The following is a 26,935-nucleotide window of genomic DNA, read 5'->3' as shown; positions in this document are numbered from 1 at the left end:
ACCACACTATAGTATATATACACAGCAGCCATTTTTATTTGCAGACCATCAATTTATACCACCCCCACCTCAACATAGAGACTTTTTTTCCTTTATAGAAACTAAGTATACTACTTACTCCGTGAACATTTATAGAAATGGCCGAGGATCTGCCCCAAATTATACCACATTGCAAACAAGGCTGGGAAAAGGCCACCCCATCCTGTACTGTTTTCTGCCTCCACTCCCTCCTCTCCAGCCACCTTGCCTTTTCCTTAGCCCTTGGACTCTACAACCAAGATGGCACCTGGATAGGGCATGTCCATCTATTCCCCATGGCACCCATCATCCTCCTTGTTATGGAGCAAACTTGACTCCCCTGGCCACCCATCTTGTGGGTTTTTTTGCCTTTAACTGTTAACTCTTTGTTAGTAGAGATCATTTCAACCTTTCTAGTTGAATGCGTGGGTGCTTGCTTTATATTTGTGTCCCTGGTGCTTGGAACACAGTAAGCACTTGATCAATAAAATACAATTAAATGTTGGCATTGCAGTATCACCTTGTGAGAAGACTGGAGAAAAACTCCACTGGTTTTAGCGTTATAATGATTCATATCAATTGGATATCTCTAAAAATACACCAAATACAATGCCTGCCTTTACAGACATGTCACTTGCTGAACGGGGAGAGCACAGTGGAATCCCTTTCTAAATCAATTCAAAAGTCACTATGGGGGGCAGGGGGTTGCACACATATATAAAAATGTAAATGTATTAGCCTATCAAAATTCTACCTCGTTGAGTAGTTTCAGTTGTGTTTAACTCTTCATGACTTTTTTTGCAGGGGGGGGGCGGGGCGTCGGCGTCTTGGCAAAGGTACTAGAGTAGTTTGCCATTTCCTTCTCCAACTCAATTTTATAGATGAGGAAGGTTGGGGCCAGGTGACTTACCCAGGGTCACACAGCTTAGTTTATTAAGTGTCTTGACGCTGGATTTGAACTCAGGAAAATGAGCCTTGTTAATTCCAAGCCCAGTGCTCTTATCTATGGCATCATCTACCTAATTTCAAGTTATCATACAAAATTCATTGAAGACTTTAGAAGTTTTTACATAGTTTATTTATGCTCTGATGAAAAAACATCTTCATGGATAAACATCCTCCATAGTGCCTTTTATTCCTTCTGTAAATAAAAAATAAAATATACTAAAGTCAGTTACTAAGATTTCAAGTTGACAATTAACAAATCAAATATCCATGCAAAAACATGTATTAGTATATGAAGAACCTGGTTATTTTGGTCAATGTTCAATATAACAATATAACAAGTTAAATGAATGTTAATTTTAGTAAGTTCCAGCCTATGGTTTATATAATAAGAAATAAACTACAAAAAGTTTAGTTTCGGGTGTTAAGATGCTATCAAGGCTCTTTATAGAACATTTCTACATTCACTTCCTAATGCACATGCTTCTCTAAACTGGCATACAACTAAAAAGACTGCTCATCTAAACAAAAAGCTTGAATTATACCTGTTATGAAATCTCCAGCTCACTGAATCAGTGGCAGCAGGAGGGGGAAAGATAAAGAAAAGTGTCATTAATAGTTACTTTCAAACTTGAAAGGTAAAATGATCTGCATGTAAGTGCATGCAATCAAATACCTTATAGCTTTCTCCAGCTTTTCACAGTACTCAAGTCACAGTTAAGTAATCATTTCTAGACAATGATTTTAATCTTACCACTTGTGGGAAGATAGTCCCAATCACGACTGGATTCCAAGAAAACAGGGTGACTAGTGATTGATAAATTCATTCATTATACCTAGGAACTGTATAACATCTGGACTACTAAATCCACTCCTGGTTTAGACAAACCAAGTCCCAAGTACTCAAAGGAACCTTCTATAGTCAACAATATAAACTGACTTGAGAACCAGCATGATAAATTATAGAACATTGAACTTGGAGTTCAAGGTTAAATTCTCATGCAATCAATTTCCTTTCAAAGAATTTTAATTGACATACCTAGAGGAAAAAAATAGCAAAAACAGAATTTAGCTGCTCAAGTTAAAATTTACAACTACTTTTGACAATTGGCTGGAAACAACAATTTGTATAGGTACTTCCAACAGTCTTTTATACTAAGTTCCCATAAATTGTTAATGTTACTAGTTGTGGCTGATCTTAGAAATGATCATTCTGACTTTTCCTATCAATGAATACAGCTGGATAATTAGACACAGATAGCATACATACAGGCTATCAACTAACATGTACAAAATAAAATGTTAGCAATTGAGACTTTCAAGCTAGAAATCTGAATAGGGAAAAAGAAAGTGTATTAAATGTCCTTCAATCTCATGTCAAAGGGCAAATTTTAACAAATCTTTTTTTCATTCCTGGACCCTGTTGGGACAGCTTTTAACAGTCTTGAAGCAAATGAAGCACTGGGAACCCATAATTCAACATGCTTATTCTTAGCGATATCACTAAGAAAATAAGCACAAAGGCATTTTTTAATGTTAAAGGGATGAATTCATGGGATTTTTAATTTTATCAATGACTAAAGTTGGAAAACTCCAGTTTGTACTGAAGTCAAAACAACTTAAAAAACACCTGTATCGGAGCGGCTAGGTGGCACAGTAAATAAAGCACCAGCCCTGGATTCAGGAGTTCCTGAGTTCAAATCTGGCCTCAGACACAACACTTACTAGCTGTGTGACCCTGGGCAAGTCACTTAACTCCCACTGCCCCACCAAAAAAAAAACAAAACAAAACAAAACAAAAAAAACCAAACCTGTATCTCTTCACAACAGATACTAGAAATTAAAAAGGTTGGTATGGAATACAAAAAAGGTCTTTAAGTCTGACAGAATTTGTTTTTCCATTTGGAAAATGACCACTCAAAGTGGTCACTGTACATTTTCTTCATGGTGGGCTACTTAAAACTTTTCCTCAAGTGCAAGGTAAATAGATGCCTTATTTTGAGGCACCACCCCTGGGTCAACCACAACATAACATGCATTTCAGGAACAAAGATGATCAGTTTCTACTTCTTTGGTCATTAACTGTCCTTGTTCTAAAAAAGCATGATATTCTGTACCACAGAATACCATACAACTTCAAAGTCCAAAGCAGACATGCAAAGCAAGAAATAAAACGTGAGTGTGATGCAGTCTCTACAATCATCACGCTGTGTTCAAACTCAGTACCTGCTAGACACTTCATTTCTGATGAACAAGAAATCCAAGAAAGTATGGAAGAAAGGCAAAAGAAAAGGTTACGACTATATGTGGAAGAAGCACTTGTTTAACCAATTAACAACCCACCATCTTAATGTCATTCAAACTCTAAGCTGCTTTGCATAATGCTATTATAATGCTACCAGCAATAAACATGATTTGTTGGGGACTGGAAAGTAACACAGCAAACTTAATAGAACTACTTCTCCAGCCCTCTAAGGAGGTATGCATCACACGCTGATTCAAATATATTGTTCCTTGGGCAGACAGCAGCAGTTTTAAAAACCTGAAGAACATATGCTCCTTACCCTTGATGATGAATGAAAAAACAGAACCCTAAATGAGGGGGGTTTTTGATTCCAATTTCTGCAAAACTAGGATCAGTATAAGTGAATCAATGTGAAATCCAAACCAATTTATAATGTGGCAAAGCTAAACTACCATATGGCATTCTACTGTAAGCTACTTAAAATATTACCTTCTGTTATCCAGAAAAAGTAGAGAGAAAATATTAAGAAAGGTTATTCAACAGAAAAACCCTTCTCTTCTATCAATTCAATTTTATGTTGCATTTATTTACATTGAGGTTCTTCCCTCAATATACTATACCTTTTTGCCAGCACCAACATTTGCCTTTGCGGTACCCCTGACTTTCTTCATTCTGTTCTTGCGTTCCTTTCGCTGCTTTCTTGACGTCTTTTTCTTCTCATACAGGCCATGCTAAAAGGGGGAGCGATTCAATATTCAAATGAATATGCCATCCCATAATACCAAGCCAGCTACTACTAACAGAAAGCTCCTTAAAGAAGCTCTGATCCCATAACTGGGGTCCCAGGCCCATAGGACCTGGAACTCTTATCATACGCTTTATTTTTGTGGAATGAATGCATGAATGTCCTGCTTTTAAAATCAGAAAGAATCTGACAATCCTCGAAGGAAAACATAATCCCAGTAGTCTGCAAAAGCAGAAAATTTTGTTTCAAAAATCTCATTATTTTCCTTGGGAGACAAAACCTATTTTAAGGGTCAAATTATCGAACTACTCTTGTTTCACCATTTGCCATTTTATTTATCTCACAAGTATTTTCTTGTCTCCAAAGAGGCCAATAAGCATTACTTCAGGTACTGTGAAAAGCCTTGCCCTAAAGGGACCCAATTGAGGGGGATAAACAACATGCATATGAGCATACAAAACACACAGAGTGTAAAGGAGAGGCAACCTCAGAAAGAAGACACTGGCATTAAGGAACTTGTTGCAGAAGGATTTTAGCTTAAACTTGAAGGAAGCCCAGGAGACACAAATGAGGAATTCCAGGCACAGGATAGACAGTCAAAATGCAGTTGGGAAAAAGTAACTTTATCGAAAAGTTTTAGTTGAATGAAAAGGTGGGAAGTCAGTCTATAGAGCTAAATGAGAAGGAAGGAGGTACTGAACTGCATATCGCCTTCTTTAGCCACAAATGGAGAAGGGAGAATTTAATATAGTGAGGATAGATGGGTGAAAGAATTTCTTCGAGGGTAAAGGAGACAGGCATATTTGTGGGCAGAAAGGAAGCAACCAATAAACAGGGAAAGACTGAAGATGAGTGAGTTGGAATGAAAGAAGGAATAATCTGCTAGAGAACACAGGATGGGATGGGATCACCTGTGCATAGAGAGGAGTTTGCCTTTACCAAAAAGGCCACTTCTTTGTATGGTTCAAATCTGTGCTGCTTCACTGCCTTAATAATCACAAGATACCTACCCTTGCAAGTCTGTGCTTTGGTTCATTTTTCTTTGCATAATCAAGGGAATCATAAATCATGCCAAAGCCTGTTGTTTTGCCACCACCAAAATGGGTTCTGAATCCAAAGACAAAAATGACATCTGGAGTTGTCTTGTACATCTTGGCCAGTTTTTCTCGAATTTCAGTCTTGGGCACTGTGGCCTTTCCAGGATGAAGGACATCTATAACCTAAAAAAAAATTATAATTTTGCATTCATATAATAAAGTATAACATAATCAATTAAGATAAAAAAAATAAATCTGACCAATATTCTTACCATCTGTTTACGCTGAAGAAGTCTGTTTGTCATGAACTTCCTGGTTCTGATGGTTACAGTGTCATTCTGCAAATGTAATTTGGACAATAAGAAAGATTAAGGAAGGCAGCCTGGCATAATCAAGATTTCAAAGTCAAGAAGACCTAAGCTCAAGTCCAGCCTGACACATAGGCGGACATGCTGGCTGTGTGCTGTAGGTTAAGTCAATTAGCCTCTCAAGGGCCCAGACAACTCTCTAGCACTACAAAGGTAAGAGCTACATGGACAGAGGAAGTTTCCCCACATCCAAATCACACAGCAAAATAAAAATAATCTGCATCATGTCTTGGTTGTTGTGCAGCCCAGCCTCTAGCATTTTCCTTTCAGACTACAGTTATTCTAAGTGGAAATTGTCCTAAAGTATCATTTCAATGGAAGCTACAACTTCGGTGTGGTCAGTCTCAGACTTGGGAGCATCAAGCCAATTTGGGGGGGGGGGGGGGGGGCAATTCAAGCTGCCATGTTATCTTGGGTGCTGTCAGGGCTTTTGCAACACATTTCTTCATAATCTTAAAATTGTGGGGCTCTCTACCTTGACCCCAATAAGCCTCTAACATTCAAGACTTTGGGGAAATGTATCAAATTCAACATAATCTAAATCATTAGATCCTATCAGTAGATGGTTGGTTTTTTGGGGTTATTTTCTAAAGGCTAGCTATCTAGGAGGGAGGGAAAGAAGGATACAGGACAGAATATAGGTGACATAAAAACAAAACAGTAAAAATTTACAAAGAAAAAAAAAACACCTAGATTTGCACCTAAGTACAGTAGCAAAAACTGAATAAATCAAAGTAGGCTAATTTCTTCAGGTTTCAAGACACTGGCTTCCAAACACTATTCTCACAGCAGCACGCAGTTTAAAATAAGTGCAAAACGTCTAGCCAACAGATTTCATGGCTTAGGGCGACTTACCTCCAAAGCTCTATGCTAGGCACTAAGGATACAAAAGGGAGAAACGTTTACAGTCTAGGAAGAGTAATAATAGACAGTATAACGAAATAAGAACTGATTTCATTTTGGGGTCGAGTTCAAGTTCCGTTTGGGTCCTGGGGTCGCTTCCAACTTAAAATTCCGATTCTGGTAAAAACCTCCCTTGTCCTCAATTTCCTGGGGCGGGGGGGGGGGGGGCGGGCCACTAAGGGAGCCTGCTGGGGTGTGTGTGTGTGTGTGTGAGAGAGAGAGAGAGAGAGAGAGAGAGAGAGAGAGAGAGAGAGAGAGAGAGAGAGAGAGAGAGAGAGCTCAGCAGCCTCGAGCTGAGGACTTCCGCCTCCCCGTGGGTCCCCCTCTGCTGGGAAGCTGAACGTTTCCCCCACAACTTAATCCCTTATGACAAGCGCAGGCACCAAGGGGGAAGGGGGTGCTTCATGTGTCGAGCAACTAAGGAATAAGGGGAGTCTAATGACGCGACTAGGAATTCAAAGAAGACCCGGACACGAGTGAATTCCCGTCAGGCTCCCCATTAGCCTGCGAGGTGGCGCTCCGTCTCTACATGAGGGTCAGGATGTGGCATGGGTGTTTTGTCCCCGGGACACCCCCGGGGCCCGACAGCTCGGCTGGGGGGCTTCCCCCCACGAAGCGCCTAATTAAAACTGCCATTTTGGCAGGTGATCCCTATCTCTGCCGCGCCGCCACGCTCCCACCGCCCCACGAAGGCCGGGGCTGTCCCCATTTCGCGGACGTGACCACCGAGGCGAAGGAAGGTGGCAGCACACGGCTGGCGCCGTCCGCAGACTAGGCCCGAGCCCCAGCCTCCCTTGCCCATCCCTCCCCTCCCGCTCCCGCAGGCCCCAAACCAGCCCGGCCCGGCCCCGTGCCCCTTCTGCCCACAACTCGCCGCTCTTGGAGCGCGGTTCCCGGCTAGTTTCAACATCGGAGCGGATAAGAGGCCTCCAGGAGACGGGCTGAGAGGAGAGTCGAGAGCCGAGCCGAAGGATGGCGCAGATGCGAGACGGATGGCGTCTAGACCCCAAGAGGACTCACCATGGTGGCGGCCGGCTCCTCAAGCAGCAGGAGAGGGAAAGGGCCGCGAGAGGCACCAGCCAATCATATCAGACCTCCCTCGAGGACCCTACCGGAAGGGGAGGGTCTTGGACTTTGGGAGCTACCCACAAGACTGCCTGATTGAAAAAGGCAAAAGGCAGCCCTCCATCTCCTTCTTTGAACCCCAACGAGGGCAGTATCCTTTTCATTCCTGTGGCCAAACTAAGAGAACACTTCCTGGCTTTATGGAGCCGGGGGAAGGCGAGGGTCCCAGGTGCTGAAGCTGCCCGGGACATAGCCTGACTGAAAAAGCCAAAGGCTCCGCCTCCTTCATCCCGGTGAGCTCGGGTTCCTTTGTACCTAACCACGTGGAAGCTCTGCAGTTCATGCATATTCCTATATCCTTGTGTGTCATTTACCTGCTGGATAGATTCTGAATTTGGGATTGATGTGCGTAGTCTATGCCAGTCATTCAGCAATCAAAAAGCATTTATTATGAATGTATCATTAAAAGGGTTATTATGTCCCAGAATTCAAAGAAAAGGAAAATGTTGAATCTGCCTGAGGGAGCTTGTATTGTAATAGGGAAGGCAAGCATGTAAATAACTAACTGCAGCCCAGATTTATGCAGAGATGGTAGGTAATCTTAGAAAGCACTTGGTGGGGAGGGATGGAGCTAGATGGCGCAGTGGATAGAGCACCGGCCCTGGAGTCAGGAGGTCCTGAGTTCAAATCCAGCCTCAGACAACACTTACTAGCTGTGTGACCCTGGGCAAGTCACTTAACCCCAATTGCCTCACCAAAAAAAAAAAAAGAAAGAAAGAAAAGAAAGCACTTGGGGGGAACCAGGAAAAACCTTCAGGAAATGGAAAATCCCAATTGAGTCTTGACTCAGGGAGACTAAGGCAGAGTGGAAAGGAGAGAGCATTCTGAGCATGGGGGTACCCGCCAATGCAAAAGCATAGAGGTGGGAGATGAAGTGTTGGAGTAAGCTACTATACCCGGATTTTTAAGGGTGTAGAGGTGAGCAAAGCAAGAAATTCTCATTTGACCCTAGAAGTAATAGGGAGTCACTCTTTTTTATTGAGCAGAAATAGGACATGTTCAGAACTGGGCTTTAGGACTAGCACTTTGTCAGCTTTTTGCGGAGGGTGGATTGTAAAGAAGAGAAACTTGAGACAGACTAATAAGGAAGCTACTGCAATAGGTCAGGTAAGAAGTGAAGAGGTCCTGAACTGGGGTGGCAACCATCAGAGTGGATAGAGGGGAAAGGACGATAGAGGGAACATGGAAGGTAGAAGGAACAAGTCTTGGAAGAGTGGATAGGTAAGATACAGGAGAGAGAAGAGTCATGGATGACTGGGGTTGAAGACTTACCTGACTAGAAGGATGGCAGTGCATTTCAGTAGAAATAGGGACATCGGGGTGGCTAGGTGGCGCAGTGGATAAAGCACCGGCCCTGGATTCAGGAGTACCTGAGTTCAAATCCGGCCTCAGACACTTGACACTTACTAGCTATGTGACCCTGGGCAAGTCACTTAACCCCCATTGCCCTGAAAAAAACAAACAAACAAAAAAAAAAAAACAGAAATAGGGACGTTCAGGGCAGCCAGGTGCCAGTGGATAAAGCACCAGCCCTGGATTCAGAAGGACCTGATTTAAAATCCAACCTCAGACACTTGACCCTTACTAGCTGTGTGACCCTGGGCAAGTCACTTAACCCTCATTGCCCCTGAAGGAAAAAAAAAAAGAAATAGGGACATTCAGAAGGTTTGGTTCAGTTTTTTGGGGGTTTTTTGGTGAGGCAATTGGGGTTAAGTGATTTGCCCAGGGCCACACAGCTAGTAAGTGTTTTAAGTGTCTGAGGCCAAATTTGAACTCATGTCCTTCTAAATCCAGGGCCGGTGCTCTATCCACTGCACCACCTAGCTGCCCTTGGTTCAGTTTTTAGAAAGAGATAATGAGTTCTGCTTTGCATGTGTAAATCAGATTTAAAAGTTAGCATGAGCTCTATGTTTTTGGATGTGGACATTATGAAAATTTGTTTTGCTTCACTGTACATGCTATAAGATTTTTGCTTTTCTTTTTTTCCTTTTCAATTAAAAGGAGAAAATAAATTCTTGTTCATCTAAAATTAAAGTAAAATGAAACATAAAAGGCAAAGTGAAAGGGTGGGGTTGGAATTGATGAAATTGGTGCCTAAAGGGAAAAAAAAAGGTTTGAAACAAACACTGGAAAAAGGAAAAAGACCATATGTACAAAAATTTTCTAGAACTCTTTTTGTGGTGGCAAAGAATTGGAAATTGTTGGGATGCCTATCAACTGGGAACTGGCTGAACAAGTTGTGGTATATAATCGTGATGGAATGCTACTGTGCTTCAAGAAAAGATGAAGGGATTGGTTTTAGAAAAACCAGGGAAGACTTACATGAACTGATACAAAGTAAAATGAGCAAAACATTTAACACAGTAACAGCAATATTGTAACAATAAGCAACTGTGAAAGACTTAGCTACTCTGATCAATACAATGATCCAAGACAATTCCAAAGAAGCCATGATGAAAAATGCTATCCACCTCCAGAGAAAGATTGAAGTATACTTTTTTTTCACCTTATTTTTCTTTGTTTTTTAACTTGACATTTTGAGGCTTACAAAGCACTTTCCTCAAAACAATCCTAAGAAGTAGGAGGTGCTGCAGCTAGGTGGTGCAACGAATAGAGCACTGGCCCTGGAGACAGAAGGACCTGAGTTCAAATATCACCTCAGACACTTACTAGCTGTGTGACTCTGGGCAAGTCACTTAATCTCTCTCTCTCTCTCTCTCTCTCTCTCTCTCTCTCTCTCTCTCTCTCTCTCTCTCTCTCGATTTTCTTATTTGTAAAATGGGAATAATAATAGCACCTGCATCATAGGGTTCAAATGAGATAACTTTTTTTTTGTGGGGCAATTGGGGTTAAGTGACTTGCCCAGGGTCACACAGCTAGTAAGTGCTAAGTGTCTGAGGCCGGATTTGAACTCAGGTCCTCCTGACTCCAGGGCAGGTGCTCTATCCACTGCACCACCTAGCTGCCCCCCCAAATGAGCTAACTTTTAATGTACTTTGCAAACCTTATACACTTCTATAAATGCTAGTTGTTGTTATTGTTATTATTATTATCCAGTTCCCCCTGATTTTACTGATGAGGAAACTGAGGCCTAGGAGGAGTAAAATAACAAGTATAATTAGAACATTTATTAAACATATTTATTAAGATAGTCAATGCCTCCAAGGAGCCAGAATTCTAATGGGGAAAACAAGACACACAAAGGGGAAAGCAGTACTTCTTTGGCCTTTAGTTTCCTCATCTGTAAAATGGGACTCCTATTTCCTCTGAGTTGGTGTGAGGCTCAAATGAAATGTGTGTATAGGGGGCTTTTTAAATTCAAAAATGCTTTGTAAATGTTATTATTATTGATTCTCCATCACACTCCACATTTCATACTTCTTTTATTTAAAAAAAAATGAGGATTATTCCCTCCATTTTGCAGATGAAGAAATTAAGGCTTAGAGAGATTGAAGAACTGCTATATGGGAGCATTCTCTTAAAATTACTTTGTATTTACTTATTTATGTTCTCCTTAGATCCATCTCAGTGGAGTTAGAAATGAATTATACTCCTTGAGGGCAAGGACTGTCTTTTGCTTCTTTTTGTATCCCCAGCATTTAACACCATGCTTGGCACATAGTAGGGGCTTAATTAATTATTGAATTGAGTTGGATTGGATTGTGTTAACTCCTTGATGGCAGAAGCTGTTCCATTTTTTTGACCTTATATCTTTGGACCTATCTTTATTGAATTAAACTGAACTGAATTGAATTGAATTACACATACCAAATGAGTGTGACTATAAGAGCAAGTCAGACTCCCAGTTCAGACATCCCTCCTCTTTTTTACCCTGCTCCCTCTATTCAGCACAGGTGGGTGGTCTGCCCTCAAAGCTCACACAGAACTGGGGGTTGGGGGGGAACCGTGAAATTTAGGAAACAACAAGCCAACCAAAAAGAGCTCTTTTTAAAAATCCATCTTTTAAAATTCACTTTATAGATCTTACCTTGTTGGGTGTACTTAGCCCATCACATGCCCCTTGGCTTCTCTGTCTGGGACTCAAAGACACACAAGACCTTAGTTGAAAAGCTATTCCAAGAGGACTCACCCAGTAGACCAGAAACCCCTCATTTTCATGATGAAGATACCAATGAAGACTTTTCATTCTAATTCACATTCTAGCCTCCCAGAATCCTGATTTCCTACTGGAGTCTGGTGGAGCCTTCTTCATGTTTTTTTGTCTTTTTTCCCCTTTTATTCTAGATAATAATATGCCACAAGAAGATTGATATGGTGGAAAGAGGGTTGGACTTGGCATGTGGAAGATCTAGGTCCCACCTCAGCCCTTTCTTGGCGTGTCTCTAACCTGTTTTATCAACATAATCAGTCAATAAGTTGATTGGTCCATGTGTATCAAAGAGATAACAAATGTTTAATGATGAGCCTGCTATATTATCTGGAAAATGGCATAATAATACCTATTGTTACCACAGCAAAGAAAATAAAGTGCTTTGCAAAATTAATATACATATTAGATTAGATTAGAGCATTTATTTAGCCTTGCTGGGGGTCAGGCATTATCAATAGCCATCAAATACACAAGAATATTTGAGAGGGCAAACTTCTGTTATTTACAGTTTGTAAAAAAAGAAAAACCAGGGTATTTTGACTTTGAAAAGATAATAATAGCTAATATTTACATGGCAGGTTTAGATTTACAAAGCATTTTACATATATTATCTTATATCATTGACCCATACAAAAACAAATTTTGTTTGCTTTTGTGTTTCCTTCTGAGTTGTTTTCCTTTTTCATATTTTTCTGGATTGGGGGTTACATTTATTATTTCCTTAGCGGTAGGTAGTCAGGGTGCCCATTATTCTACTGTTTCTGTTCATCACTTCATGAGTCTTCCCCATGGGCCTTTTGATTTGTCACATTTTCCCTTTATTAGGATGCATAGGAGGAGAGGGTTGGTGTCTATGAGACCTCCGTTCAGATCCTCCCTGGGAATGCAGTTGTATGAGCATGGGTAAATCAGGAACCTCTGAAGAGATAACTGACCAACTGCTACTCACAGGGGCAGCCCGATCAAGATCACTGGGGCTGCTTCCAGACCAGTCATCATTCAGGAAGAAAACTATCGGAAAAGGGGCATCCATCCCCTCTCCCCCAACTACGAAACAACTAGACAGGACAGGAACAAGGAAGCAGCAAGGCACCCAGATCTGCTGGACAAATCAAACGGCCACCCCCTTGATCTCCTCAGACCCCAATGGAGACAGTCCTGGACCCTGAACCCAAAAGCCTCAGCAATGACCATTCCAGCCTTGAGGCATCACCCTGGGAAGGAATCCCGGCTGCATCTCCGCTACTGTTCCTCCAAGTGTTGCAGCCACAGCTCACGAAGCCCCAGCAAAGAAAGCTCTGACCACCAAAGTCCTTGGCCCTGTCCTAGTCCCTGGTTCAAAACCAGAAGCCGACTAATTTTCTCAGTGGAGATGGCATTAAAGAAAAGGCATTCCCATCTGATCGACTGCCGCACCCTCATCTGACTTCCAGCTACAACAGGGAAGGGAGCCCCTTGAGAGCAGGGACTGTCCCCCGTTTCTATTCTAGCCGCAGTGCTTTGCACACAGTCAGTGCTTAATAAGTGCTTCGTTCATTTATTCATTCATTGATGTTACATACATAGTGTACCCAAATGTACACTAATAGCCCATTATCTCCATCTCCGTCCTCATCGCTGGATCTGTGGGTTTGCATCTGCTGTTCTGCCTGGTTTCAACTCCATGGAACACGATGCTCCCTCTGATGTCCCCCCGCCCCCCTTTCCTGCCTCCTTTTGTGCGTCTCCCCATTAGACTGTAAGCTCCTTGAGGGCAGGGGTTGTCTTTCATTGAATTAATGTGGCTGTGCCTGGCACACAGCAGGCATTTAACACACCTTGATTGGATTACGTAGGTTGGGTTGGATGGTTTCCACTTTGAGGGAGAATAGCCTGGAGAACCGGGGCGCGGCGTGGCTGCACTGCCCCGGAGGCGCCACGAGATGGCGCTGTAGGAGGCGGGTGTGCGCTCTTGCCTCTCCTCTCGCTCGGTTGCCGGAAGAGGAACCAGCCGTCAGGCCGTCGCTACGGAAGCCGAGCTGGGTCGGCGGCGACGGCGCCAGCGAGGTTCCCGAGCCGGGTCCCCTCGTGCGGCCCGACCCGCCCTCTCCCCTCATCCCCGGCCCCGCGGCCTTAGCCTCAGTCCCAGGAGTCTCCGGGTGCAGCCGCCCCGCAGCCGCCACCATGGTGAAGGAGCAGTTCCGCGAAACGGATGTGGCCAAGAAAATGTGAGCAGGGGGTAGAGGGGTTAGTGGGGGGGGGGGGGTGAGAGGTCATGGGATGGAGGGCGGGGGCTCCCTGAGTTTCGTCATTAACAAGCACTCCTTTTCCTGCGGCGCTGTTGGGGCGGCCCCCGGAGCACTTTCCGCACCGCTACCCGAAGCGCTTAGACGCCGAGTGGGTGGGCTGCAGACTAAGGACGCTGAGGCCCAGAGGAAGTGTACCCCTCCCCTCCCAGCATGGGCATGTTGTCATCCCCCCGTCCCCTTTACTCTGGGAGCTGTCGTCCCGTCCGCTTGGCGGCTCAGGGGGGGGATAGAAAACCTGAGTTCGAATCCTGCTTCAGACACTCGCTGGCTACTGGGACTCTGGGCGAGCCCCTTTCTCTGCCCTTTCTCTGGAGCTGATAGTAACAATTGCACCCAACGCATTGGGGCTGTTGTCAATCAACCAGCGCCGTTTATTAGGCACTTCCTGTGACAAGGATTTGTCCTCCCTAGGGACCCCCCTCCCCTCGGGACCCCACCTGCAGACACATAAAATGCTAGAAAACTGGGAGAGTCGGTGACCACGACTGGTCTTGCTTGGCTCGGACACAAGACGTGAGAGAGGGAATGGCTGGGATGGCTTATAGGCTAAGGCCTGACAGGGGCGCAGGCACTCAGGCGAAAAAGCTGCTTATCACAGGCCTGGTACTTTGGCCCTCCGCGCTAAATACTTTTGGGAATCTGCTTTCACTATTAAGATGATTGAAGCTATTGTTAAAAGTTTTTTGTTTGTTTGTTTTTAAAGATAAGATAGTTGCCCACACCATTAACTATTGTAGATTGCAATATTGAACTAAGGATTTCATAAAGCCCCATCAAATTACTGTTTATAGACAGAAGCATCTGTTTCTGTGGATTCCTTGGGGCTTGTTTTAACCATGTAAGTCAGTTGCCTTGATCAAGTGGCATTTTTGAGTGACATTTGTTTCTTGTGAGAGAATTATGTAGGAATGTCTTTTTACTAGTATCTGTCACATTGAAAATATAATTGTCATTTCACTTTTTTTAAGTCTCCTGAACCAAAAGGAATTTGAGTGTTCAATCCCAAGAAAGCATGTGGTGGGGTTTTTTTTGGCAGGGGAGTGGATTGGCAACTGATTCTAATATAATTTCTCATCTCCACTCTATTTTAGAAGCCACATTTGTTTTGGGATGAAGTCACCTGAAGAAATGCGCCAGCAGGCTCACATCCAGGTTGTTAGTAAGAACCTGTACAGTCAGGACAATCACCACTCTCCCCTGCTTTATGGAGTTCTTGATCATAGGATGGTAAGACAACTCCCCAACCCCTGTATATATACCCCCTTGCCTGTCCTCTGAGACTCAATTTGCTTGTGAAAAATGGTCAGTGTTTGGTGTCCCTGCTGGGAATGACAGTTGTGGTGCAGACTTCTGTCCATTCTGTGTGGTTGAGAATTCCGCTGTTAGACCATCCTCCAGGAATTTCCCAGCTCATGAGACCTGTGCCATATTTGTTTTTTACTTGTCACCATTGGTTCATGTGTATTTATGTTTTCATTCAAAGGGTACAAGTGAGAAGGATCGTCCTTGTGAAACGTGTGGGAAGAATTTAGCAGAATGTTTGGGACATTATGGATACATTGACTTGGAATTGCCGTGTTTTCATGTGGGATACTTCAAAGCTGTTATAGGTGTTCTGCAGGTAAATCAGTGTATGTTACTTTTGGTGGCAAAGGTCTCTAGGATGGAATTTTTTACATAAGAATAGTTTTATCTTTTGGGGAAATAACATTCCTTTCTTTATTAAATAAATTTACTTTTGTTTTAATTTTTTAAAGATGATCTGTAAAACTTGCTGCCACATTATGCTGTCCCAGGAAGAAAGAAAACAATTTTTAGATTACCTAAAAAGGCCTGGGCTCACTTACCTACAGAAAAGAGGGCTCAAAAAGAAAATCTCAGATAAATGCAAGAAAAAGAACACTTGTCATCATTGTGGAGCTTTTAATGGTAAGTGTTCTGTGTTGATTATAGTGTTCGCCTCCTGTTGCTTAGAATCATAAGGTTTTATGTTTAAGGATGGCTTGTTTTGGATGAAGACCAAAGAACCTAAGCCTTAATTTCAAGAACCCAAACCGCAATTGGGAGCTTCATTGGAGCAAAGAGAAAATGCAGAATTCCCCACCATTTTCCCATTTTCCTGAGCAAGACCCATTTGGGGCTTCCTCAAAGTCTGATGATTGTGTGCCCCCCCACTCCCCTGGGGTGGGGTGCTGAAAGCACAGGTTGCTGGCTGGGTTGGGGGATACTGGAGAAAGGAGGCTGTTACCATCAAATCATCCCTTCTATTAGGCATTCCTAAGGTCTGTGGAGAGGGAAACATGGTCCCAGCCACTGAGTTACAGATGGACTAGCGAAAGTTTCCATATCAGCTGATAAAATAGTGCAAGAGAATATCACACTGTCCCAAGATCTCAGAGTTTGAAGGAGCTTCCCTCACACATTTGAATGCATTTGATTCATCATTATTCTGCTTGGCCTCCTGGCCAGCCTCAATTATTGTCTGTCTTCAGCTGGGACCCCGAACTGATCCTCAGACTCCTAGGTCCTTTGACCAGGGCAGCACGGGGAGGGGATATCACCTTCTTACATGGGAAACCAAAACCATGCTTCTCTTTACACACCCCAAAATCAAGGCAGGTTTTCTGATTGCCACAGCACACTGCTGATTGACAAGGAGCTTGCAGTTCACAAAAAACCCCAGATCTTTCCCAGAAAAACTGCCTGCTAAGATGCCTCCCTCAGATTTCTCCCTTAATTTGAGAAGTCAAGCTTTTGAACCCAAGTTTGAGAATTGGCATTTATCCTTATTCCCTTTCATGTTGTTACCTTCAACCCTATGCTCTAGCTTATGAGAGCTTGGTGAATCCTGACTTTTTCATGTTGTGTCTTAGCTTTCTTTATCAGCTTGCTGTCCTTGGCAAAATGGATCATTTTATTACCTGCGATGTTAGTCAAGTCTTTCATAAAGAATGTTCAATAGTACTGGACACTTCTTCCAAATTCGCACTGACTCACTCTTTGGGCCTAGCCATCAACTAGTTCTGAATCAGTGGAAGGGCATTGTTATCTAGCCCAAATTTCCATCATTTCTTCTTCTTCTTCTTCTTTTTTTTTTTGTGAGGCAGTTGGGGTTAAGTGACTTGCCCAGGGTCACACAGCTAGTAAGTGTCAAGGGTCTGAGGCCGGATTTGAACTCAGGTCCTCCTGAATCCAGGGCCAGTGCTCTATCCACTGGGCCACCTAGCTGCCCCCATAATTTCTTCTTAAAAGGTAGTTACCCCCTCCCCCCCCCAAAAAAAAACCCCCTTTGTTAAAAAAAAACAGTTAATCATACTTAACCAAAAAAAAAAAACCTGTTAAAAAAAATAAAAGTAGGGGCAGCTAGATGGCGCAGTGGATAGAGTACCAGCCCTGGAGTCAGGAGTACCTGAGTTCAAATCCGGCCTCAGACACTTAACACTTACTAGCTGTGTGACCCTGGGCAAGTCACTTAACCCCAAGTGGCTCACTAAAAAAATAAATTAATTAAAAAAATAAAAGTTAATCATACTTAACAAGGAAAAAAAAGGTAGTTACCCTCTGGTTTCTAGGCTAGTAGATATATGTGGGCAGTTTTCTTCCTTTTCCTTATTTTTTTTCAGTCAACAAAAACTGTTTTCTCTTACTCCTGCCCCTCCACCCCCAATTGGAAAAAGAAAAAGGCAAAATTTTCAAATATGCCGAATTTAGCAAAACAGATTTTCACATTGTCCATGCCTGCATCTGTGCCCTAAGTCTGTCACCTTTGTGTAAGGAAGAGGGTAGCACCTTTCTTCTACAGTTGTGATTATGTGTTTTAGAGCTGTATCTTTACGCTATTATTGTTACTGTATACATTGCTCTGTTCACTCCACATCAGTTCATCTGAGTCTTCCCAGTTTTCTCTGAAACTGTGGCCTCTTCATCATTTCTTATTGGATGGTCATGTTTCATGACCAGATGCCATATAGTCCTATTCCACAACTCCTTCTGTCATCCCCCATTTGATGGACACCTATTCTTTGCCACCACAAAATAAGCTATAAATGTTTTTGCACTTAGGGGTCCTTTTATTTGATCTCTTTGGGAGATGGACCTAGTAGCAGTATTCCTGGCCCAGGTTACAGCTCTTCCAGCAATGTGTAAAAGTTCCTGTTTTCTCATGGGGCAGCTAGATGGCGCAGTGGATAGAGCACTGGCCCTGGATTCAGGAGAACCTGAGTTCAAATCCAGCCTCAGACACTTGACACTTATTAGCTGTGTGACCCTGGGCAAGTCACTTAACCCTCATTGCTCTGTCCAAAAAAAAAAATTTAAAAAAAGAAAGAAAAGTACCTGTTTTCTCACAGGCCCCACCAGTGTCTGTCATTTTCCTTGTTTGTCATATTTGCTAATCTGGTAGGTGCCAGGTAGACCCCTTGGTTGCCTTGATTTCTCCAAGTATTAGAAGTTTTGACACCGCCCCCCCGCCCCCCCCCCCCCCCCCATTTAGCTATAGATAGCTTGGACTACTTTAGAAAACTGCCTCTTCATATCCTTTGGCTGTTTATCAATTGGGGAATGGTTTCTTATAAATTTGTATCATTTATATAGCTTAGAATGAGACCTTTATTGGAGAAACTTGCTTCCAGTTTTCCCCCCAGTTAACATATCTAATTTTAGCTACTTTGGTTGTGTTTCTGCAAAGATTTTAAAATTTTATGTAGGGGGCAGCTAGGTGGTGCAGTGGATAGAGCACCGGCCCTGGATTCAGGAGTACCTGAGTTCAAATCTGGCCTCAGACACTTAACACTTACTAGCTGTGTGACCCTGGGCAGGTCACTTGGCCCCAATTGCCTCACTAAAAAAAAAAAAAATTTATGTAATTAAAATTGTTTATTTATCTTTTATGATCCTCTCTATCCTTTATTTGGTCATGAACTTTTCCTCTCTCCCCAAATCTAAAAGGCCATCCTTTCCTTGCTCTACTTAACATGTTTAAAATTCACTATCATCACTCCCCACACCTCTCTCTCTCTCTCTCTCTCTCACACACACACACACACACACACACACACACACACACACACACACACACACACACCCTCTCCCAGCCCAAGTCATTTATCCACTTAGATCCATTTTATTTTGATAGAAAGTATGACATGTTGGTGTATACCTTGTTTCTGCCAAACTGCTTTCCCCTTTTCCCAGCAGTTTTTTGTCAAATAGTGCCCTCTTGCACAGGTAGTTGGAATCTTTTTATCAAATAATAAGGTTCTGTGCCATTGATTTCTGTGTTGTTCCCCTGGTCAACCATATTTCTTCATCAGTACCATTTTTTTTTCTTTCTTGCTGCTTTGTAGTATGGTTTGAGATCTGGTACTGCTAGGCCCCCATCCTTCCCACTCCCCCCCCCCCCAGCATTATTTCCCTTGAGATTCTTGACCTTTTGTTCCTCCAGATGAACTTTAGATTTTTTTCTCTTTTGGTAGTTTGATTTGGCTCTGAATAAGTAACATTAGATTGTATTGTCATTTTTATTATGTTGACTCAGCCCACCTGTGAGCAGTTGATATTTCTTTCATTGACTTTGGTCTGTGTATTTCAGTGAAGAGTGTTCTGCTGTTGTGTTCATTCAGTCTCTGTGTCCTGGTAGGTAGAACCTCAAGTGTTTTATACATCCGGTAGTTACTTTAAGTGGAATTTCTCTTTTCTGTCTCTTCCTGCTGGGTTTTATTGGCAACATGCGGGGAAGTGATAAACTTTCTATCTCCAACTTTCCTAAAGGTAGTCATTGTTTCACTCAGTTCCCCCTTTCTTCATGACCCGAGCAGATACATCTTCACCAGCCTTTGTTTGTTTTTTTTTGTTTTTGTTTTTGTTTTTTTTAGTGAGGCAATTGGGGTTAAGTGACTTGCCCAGGGTCACACAGCTAGTAAGTGTTAAGTGTCTGAGGCCAGATTTGAACTCAGGTACTCCTGAATCCAGGGCCGGTGCTCTATCCACTGCGCCACCTAGCTGCCCTACCAGCCTTTGTTAACGAGGCACGCTATGCCTTGGCTCTGGAGTCTGTTGTGTCTCTTCCAATCTGTTACCCAGAAATCAGGCTCCTGATCTCAAGGGGTCATTGTCTTTGCCAAATGTTCACTTCCAGACTGCTCAGCAGTGATGCCCATGGATAACTTCCCCCTCAAGTCACAGTATCTTCTTGTCTCACCTTGGTCTGCAGACAATGATTTTATTCTGGCTTTCTCCCCTTCCTTTGAGCTTAGCCCTCCTGATCCCTTCTCCTTAGCTCTAGTCATTTCCTTCACTTTTATCAAGAGTTTTCCAAAAAATTCTTCCCCATTTTTAATCTCTTGACTCCTTTTCCAAATCCCGGTCCCTCTGGCTTGCCTGCAGAATTTCTTCACTGTCATTCAGCCTAAGTCCTGCTTTCCTGCCCCTTTGGACATGCAACCTTCTTCAGATACAGAACATTGATGATGATGATCGCTAATTAGCATTTATATAGCACTTTAAAGTTTGCCAAGTTGTTTACATACATTAATTCATTTGATCCTCACAATAGCCTTGGGAAGTACATCCTGTTATTCCCTCTTACAAATGAGGAAACTGAGGAACAAAGCAGTTAAGTGACTTGCCCAAGGTCATAGAGCAAGGAAGTGTCTAAGGTGGGATTTGAACCCAGGTCTTCCTGGCTCCAGGACTAGTCTTCGGTCCACTGCACCCCCTGATACTTCCTGTGTGTAGTGGACTGGGCTGCTTGCTGAGAAGGTAGAACTTTTAGATTAGATATAGTCCATGCCCTAAAAAAGTATATAGCTAAGGAGGGGGATATCACTAATTGGCAGCAATAGTACTCGGTTACATGGTGAGCACATTCTTTTTTTTTTTTTTTTAGTGAGGCAATTGGGGTTAAGTGACTTGCCCAGGGTCACACAGCTAGTAAGTGTTAAGTGTCTGAGGCCGGATTTGAACTCAGGTCCTCCTGACTCCAGGGCCGGTGCTCTATCCACTGCACCATCTAGCTGCCCCAGAGCACATTCATTTTGAAAAAGATACTGGTAAAGTCTGGAGAAGCAGCACCTTTCCCCACCTGGGGAGGACACATTCCCAAATCAGATTTTTTAAAGGATGGGTAATAATATAGCTGGTCAGAAGAGGGAGGAAAAGCATTCTAGGCTTGGGGGTCAGACAGAAAACAAAGGCATGAGTCGCCTGTTTGGGTGGGCAGAGAAGTGTCCAGTGTGGTTGGAAGAGTTCGCCATAGATCACAATGAACCTGTTGGGAACCCCCTCTAGATACCCCCCCACCCCCCACCCCCGCCCCGTGACAGTCAGCCAGGATCTCAGTGTACACTCTGGCATCTGGCAGTAAGTTTTCTGTTGATGAAGACTGGATTTCAAACCACTGTGAAAGACTTAAAAACTGACCGGTGTCAATGGAGAAGAGACGGACTAACGGTGTAAAAAGACAGGAAAGTAGATTTTGGCTGAGTAAAAGGAAGAACATTTCCTTGGAATATACAGCCTTGATAGTGAACACTTCAATGTAGGTGTTCCCAAGCAGAGACTGCATAACCACTAAGAGGGGCGGTGCCAGAGGAGACAGTCAGTACTTAGGGGTGGCTGTCCCTTTGAAGTCCAAGATTCCATTATTTCTGTTCTAAGCCTCACTGGCTTCATCTTTGCAGCTGGGTTTGGAGTTTGGAGCTTTTTTTTTTTTTTTTTTACTGAAAGTTTTCAGTTTTTATTATATTTTGTGTAAGGTAAATACACTGTTGCAGCAGAAAGCCACACAGCTCATTCCTGTATCATATGAAATCATTTGCCATTTTATATACAAGTTTTGAATTACAATCTTCAATTTTTCATCAAAAACAAAAAATAAATCTAAAAAAGCATTTTGGGAAGGGGTTAGAGTCATATAGAATACAGGAGTATATTGGCATTACACAATCTCTTACATAAAAATTCTGAATATATAAGTTGAATTTATTACCTTTTTAAGGCATAATAAAACAGGGAGGTGAAAATCCGAATTTAAAAAGGAGTAAGGAAGAGAAAAAATAGATGCTTCACCTGGAGTTTGGAGCTTTTCTGCTTACCTGCTTTATACTGATTTGGATAAAGAATGTGAGAAAAGAAAGCAAATCTGCACATGAATGCAGGTGCTAAATGTGTTTCCCTGAAGGTTCCCTTTTAATCAGTTTCCTATTTGCCACCTAAGGTGAAATTGTTTGTCTGAATTAGTACACTGTTCATTCGTTTCAATCCTGTCCAGCTCTACATGACCTCATTGGGGTTTTCTCATCAGAGATACTGGAGCGGTTTACCATTTCCTTCTCCAGCTCATTTTACACATGAGAAACTGAGGCAAACAGGATGAAGTGACTTGCCCAGGGTCCCACTTCTGGTGTCTGAGGATGGGTTTGAACTCAGGAGGATGAGTCTTCCCGACTCCATGCCTGGTGCTCTATCCATTGTGCCACCCAGCTGCCCCTGATTGGTATCATAGCCACTCAGATTCTTAACTTATCCTTGAAGGTTTCTCTATTTTAAAGTGTAGCCTTTAGTCTGATTTGACTTCTAGTAATCAAAACACTGATGTTTTTATATTTTACCTTTATTGTTCATGTTCAGTCAGCCAGAAAAGTGGTGTTTAATAGCATTTTAAAAACCAAAATTCATCTTTTAGGTACCGTGAAGAAATGTGGCTTGTTGAAGATCATTCATGAGAAGTACAAGACCAATAAAAAAGTAGTGGATCCTGTTGTGTCCAGTTTCCTTCAGTCATTTGAAACTGCCATTGAACATAACAAAGAAGTAGAGCCCCTCCTAGGGAGAGCGCAGGTGAGCCTAAGAACACACATGGCACCGTCCTGGTGGTCGTGACCACAGAGAACTTCTGTTGATGGCCCAGCGTCATCCAGGCAGCAAGTGAAAACTACCGAATGAATTTGTTCCGTGAGCAGTATATTCAGTATAATTCATCAGGGAACAGGCTGAAAACAAAGGGGCTAGAACAGAGAGATTAGACTTCAAACTGATGAAATCCCAGGCTGGACCCTCTTGGGAATTGTCCTGCCTGCCTTGGGCTTCTGCTTTCACTTCCTTTGTGTTCTGTTCCTCTTCTGGTGAGAATGCCACATAAGATGACTGTAACTACCCTGCCTTGGGGCATATAATTTGCTAGTTTTGACAGTAAAAAATAAAGTTCCCTCACAGATAAAGAGCTTTACTCTAGAGCGGGAAAGTGCTTTGTCATTGCCTTATACCTGCCCTGAGAGAGGGCATAAGAGTATTACCTTCATCCCCATGTAAAGACTTGGACTCTGGGCTGAATGGACTTTTTGTTACAAGCCTTTAGAACTGGATGGAAGAGTCAGTGCAGAACATCTGGACCATGCCCCTCGGTTTTTGCATGAAGAAGTTGTGGCCCAGAGGAGCAAAAGGACTATCCTAAATTACCTCGTATCTGCCAGGTTGCAGAACGGGGAAGCAGCAGGCCTGGGATCCACAGCCATGGTCTATCTTCCCTTCCAAAATCATTTCAGGGGCTCACTCCTTTTGTTATCCCATGAAGCTTCTCAAAGTAGCCCATTAATTTTGTGACTCCTGTGGTCTCTGTTGCCTAATTTACCTTTCAAGGTCCTCCATAATCTCCCCTTCCCCTCATACCTTTATATCCTCTCATTCTGGACACAGACCCTTCTTTCCAGACAATCCAGCCTCCTCACAGTCTCACTTGCCGTGCTGATTCTCCCTTCTCTGTCTTGCTTAAGCAAAGATGCATGCCCTCTCTGCCAGCAGCTTCCCGCCCATCCTTCAGTCATGCCTTTTTGACCAGATTGAAAACTCCTAGAAGGCAGAGACTGTGTCTTCTGTTCTTCCCACATGCCCTCCAGCACCTGGCACAGTCCCAAGTGTATGCCAGGGACTGCATAAACCCATGTAATTGATGGGTTTGAGCACTTCTAGATTCATCTCGCCCTACTTAATGGACCAGAGGTCTGTGATTATTAGGATTGTACTTAATATTGAGCAACAGCACTTCCCAAGTTCATTAACTTCTCTGTAAAAGGGCAAATAACTGTCTTCATACTGAGAGACCGAGAAGAGTAAACCTGATAGACAGTTTGGAACCACTTGAAGAAACGTCCCGTGCAGAGGCATCACTGTTGCCCTCATGCCAGTTAAATTAACCCAATAAACACTTAGATGGCTCTTGAACCTACAATCCTTCCCTAATTCTTTATTTTTCTAAATATTATATTCAGACCTTAAATGTGCAAGTATATGGTCTGTTTCACTGGATTGTTGTGTTTTTTGTTTTGTTTTGTTTTGCTTGGGGGCGGCAATGAGGGTTAAGTGACTTGCCCAGGGTCACACAGCTAGTAAGTGTCAAGTGTCTGAGGCTGGATTTGAACTCAGGTCCTTCTGAATCCAAGGCCAGTGCTTTATCCACTGTGCCACCTAGCTGCCCGGATTGTGTTCTTCATAGGACAAAACCCATTTCTACGTTTTTTGATTTTTTCGCCCTGTACCATGTCTATCGCTCTTTCTAGTAGACACTCAGTGAATATTTCTCCATCATTAGGCCAAGACCCTGAAGTCCACTAACAGCAAATACCCTCTCCCTCATAGTAACATATTTATAGAAAACCAAATAAAAGTAGAATACTTTTCATAGTCTGAGATACATTTGTTTTGTTTTTTAGTGAGGCAGTTGGGGTTAAGTGACTTGTCTGGGGTCACACAGCTAGTAAGTGTTAAGTGTTTGAGGCTGGATTTGAACTCAGGTACTCCTGACTCCAGGACTGGTGTTCTATCCACTGCACCACCTAGCTGCCCCTGAGATACATTTCTTAAAAGCTAACCAAGCCTGAGCTTCTAAGATTTTGGCCACATGATGATTTGTGTAGCTGTTAGACTCTTAAAGTAAGTTCTTGTGCTTTACTGGAAAATTGATTATAATTTCAACTTAGCACTTTCTGAGTCGGGAAGCTCACAGCTGGTTTCTTGCTTTTTTTTCTAATTAAGTGCTAGGAGAGACAGATGGAGAAGAAACAAAATAGAGTTGAGAAGAGGCTTTGGCATGTGGATGCAGGTGCTTCTGATCTACACATGATCTTTTTTTCTTTTGCAGGAAAATTTGAATCCATTGGTGGTCCTGAACTTATTTAAAAGAATCCCAGCTGAAGATATCCCTCTCCTTCTAATGAACCCAGAAGCAGGGAAGCCCTCCGACTTGATCCTTACACGCCTTTTGGTGCCTCCTTTGTGCATCAGGCCCTCCGTTGTGAGCGATCTGAAGTCTGGCACAAATGAAGATGACTTGACCATGAAATTGACAGAAATCATCTTCCTTAATGATGTTATCAAGAAGGTTGGTGTTGCCAAATGATCTGGGAGTATTAGAGCACGTTTATGCAAAACTAGAAACCAAGGTACTTTTGCTTACACTCCCCTGTTTTTCAGCACCGGATATCAGGTGCCAAAACACAGATGATCATGGAAGACTGGGACTTTCTGCAGCTCCAGTGCGCCCTCTACATCAATAGTGAACTCTCAGGCATACCCCTCAATATGGCGCCCAAGAAATGGACCAGAGGCTTTGTGCAGCGACTGAAAGGAAAACAAGGTAGGTCTGGTGTTTTTTTCTCCTCTTTGTCTTTTCAATAATACATGCATTTATTATGAGCTTACTGTGTGCTGGGCAACAGGTTGAGGGCAGGGCATTTGAACCCAAACAAAAAAAGACAGTCCCTACCCTCAAGGAGCTTGTATTCAGACGGGGGGAGGCATCACCTCAGAGGGAACTGGAAAGTGGAGAGTGGTGGTAGGGTAGCTACCCAGTAGCTGGGGAGCTGGTGGGATAGCTCAGAGAGGGAGGAGTAGACCTGGAAGGAAAGCGGCCCTGCTTGAGCAAGGTCCAGGCCGGGGTCTGCAGCGAGAAAAAGCCAAGGGAGAAGTGATGGGAAAGTCCCATGATCGAGGATGGAGCCTTCATTAAATTACATAAGAGCCAGGTTGGACATGTAAACAAACACAAAACAGTAATCACGATGGAAAAAAGAGCCCACCACACAGACTGAAGCCATTCCTTTATCTTTGTTTCTAAAGGTCGCTTCAGAGGAAATCTCTCTGGAAAAAGGGTAGACTTTTCTGGCAGAACAGTCATCTCACCTGACCCCAATCTCCGAATAGATGAAGTAGCTGTGCCAGTTCATGTGGCCAAAATATTAACCTTTCCAGAGAAGGTGAGCACTGTCAAACTACTTGCTTCACTTGTTTTCCTTTTAAAAGTTATCCCTTGTGTTTGACTCAAGGAAAATATATTTTATTTTTGTTGAGTTGTTTCAGTCATGACTGACTACTTCTGACCCCATTTGGGATTTTTTTGGCAAAGGTGCTGGAATGGTCTGCCATTTCCTTCTCCAGCTCATTTTACAGATGGGGAGGAAACTGAGGCAAACAGGGTGAAGTGACTTGTTACACAGTTAGTGAGTGCTGAGGCTGTATTTGATCTTAGGAAGATGGGTCTTCCTGATTTTAGGTCCTCTGCTCTATCCTCTGCAGCACCACCTAGCTGTCCTATGGAAATATATATTCTCTCTTTTATGTTTTGTTTTTGTTTTTGCTTTTTCTTTCAGGGCATTGGGGGTTAAGTGACTTGTCCAGAGTCACACAGCTAGTAAGTGTCAAGTGTCTGAGGCCACATTTGAACTCCAGTATTCCTGAATCCAGGGCCAGGGCTTTATCCACTGTGCCACCTAGCTGCCCCCTATTTTATGTTCTTAAGGAACATTTTAAAGAATGATCTAGATATCTCTCTGGAATAGTACTGGGAATATGTAATCCAGCTCCTCCCTGGTGATTCATAATTAATGCTAGGTTAGAACAAGTTTGAAAGAGCCTACTAGAGTCTATATCACTTAATTTCTCTATTCAAACTGCTGGGATTTTTTTTGATACCAGTCTACATGTCAAGCAAAAAAAAAAAAAAAAAGCACTTGTAATGCTAGAGTCATGCATTTAGCACGTTTCCATAACAAATATACATAATGAACTTTTCACTAAACACCTTGGCCCACTTTTCAAGAAGTTTGTGTAGTACATTTGTGTTTGTGTAGGGCATTCTCTTCTTTAATTATTGTTTGGC

At 42.8% G+C, this 26,935-nt stretch overlaps 2 protein-coding genes across 6 annotated transcripts in view; one reads left to right on the top strand and one right to left on the bottom strand.

Annotated features, from left to right (window-relative positions):
* Positions 1-1,078: 1,078 nt before the first annotated feature.
* Positions 1,079-7,368, bottom strand: RPS24 (ribosomal protein S24). 3 transcript variants are annotated; one of them, XM_043983423.1, is made up of 5 exons: positions 7,282-7,368; positions 5,263-5,328; positions 4,964-5,173; positions 3,829-3,939; positions 1,079-1,159 (listed from the first exon to the last, which is right to left on the bottom strand). In XM_043983423.1, the coding sequence occupies exons 1-5, from the start codon at positions 7,282-7,284 to the stop codon at positions 1,151-1,153; spliced, it is 399 nt and encodes a 132-aa protein (XP_043839358.1). In that variant the 5' UTR covers positions 7,285-7,368; the 3' UTR covers positions 1,079-1,150. The 3 variants fall into 3 exon arrangements, with proteins under 3 accessions (XP_043839358.1, XP_043839357.1, XP_043839359.1); XM_043983422.1 differs by having other exon boundaries at positions 7,136-7,325; XM_043983424.1 differs by lacking the exon at positions 7,282-7,368 and adding an exon at positions 6,214-6,241.
* Positions 7,369-13,507: 6,139 nt separating this feature from the next.
* POLR3A (RNA polymerase III subunit A) overlaps positions 13,508-26,935 on the top strand; it is a 75,943-nt gene continuing 62,515 nt past the window's right edge. For all 3 annotated transcript variants that reach the window (XR_006354771.1, XM_043983420.1, XM_043983419.1), the window contains exons 1-8: positions 13,508-13,704; positions 14,877-15,012; positions 15,269-15,406; positions 15,543-15,714; positions 22,469-22,623; positions 24,920-25,159; positions 25,252-25,414; positions 25,897-26,033. Coding sequence is in view for 2 of the 3 variants with exons in the window: in XM_043983420.1 (XP_043839355.1) it covers positions 13,661-13,704; positions 14,877-15,012; positions 15,269-15,406; positions 15,543-15,714; positions 22,469-22,623; positions 24,920-25,159; positions 25,252-25,414; positions 25,897-26,033 (1,185 nt within the window). In the remaining variant the exon portion in view is untranslated. The remainder of the gene's footprint in view (positions 13,705-14,876; positions 15,013-15,268; positions 15,407-15,542; positions 15,715-22,468; positions 22,624-24,919; positions 25,160-25,251; positions 25,415-25,896; positions 26,034-26,935) is intronic.

This window comes from Dromiciops gliroides, chromosome 2 (assembly GCF_019393635.1).
Source record: "Dromiciops gliroides isolate mDroGli1 chromosome 2, mDroGli1.pri, whole genome shotgun sequence".
Lineage (NCBI taxonomy): Eukaryota > Metazoa > Chordata > Mammalia > Microbiotheria > Microbiotheriidae > Dromiciops > Dromiciops gliroides.
The sequence above is the reverse complement of the archived record's forward strand: the minus strand, read 5'-3'. Positions and strand labels throughout refer to the sequence as shown.

What these genes read in the sequence shown, in the direction of transcription:
- RPS24 (XM_043983422.1), bottom strand. Translation starts at nt 7,171, where the DNA reads ATGTTGAAACTAGCCGGGAACCGCGCTCCAAGAGCG. An exon ending in GGAACCGCGCTCCAAGAGCG is followed by an intron (nt 5,329 to 7,135) that starts GCGAGTTGTGGG and finishes TTACATTTGCAG; the next exon opens with AATGACACTGTAACCATCAG. An exon ending in CAAAGCACAGACTTGCAAGG is followed by an intron (nt 3,940 to 4,963) that starts GTAGGTATCTTG and finishes TCCCCCTTTTAG; the next exon opens with CATGGCCTGTATGAGAAGAA.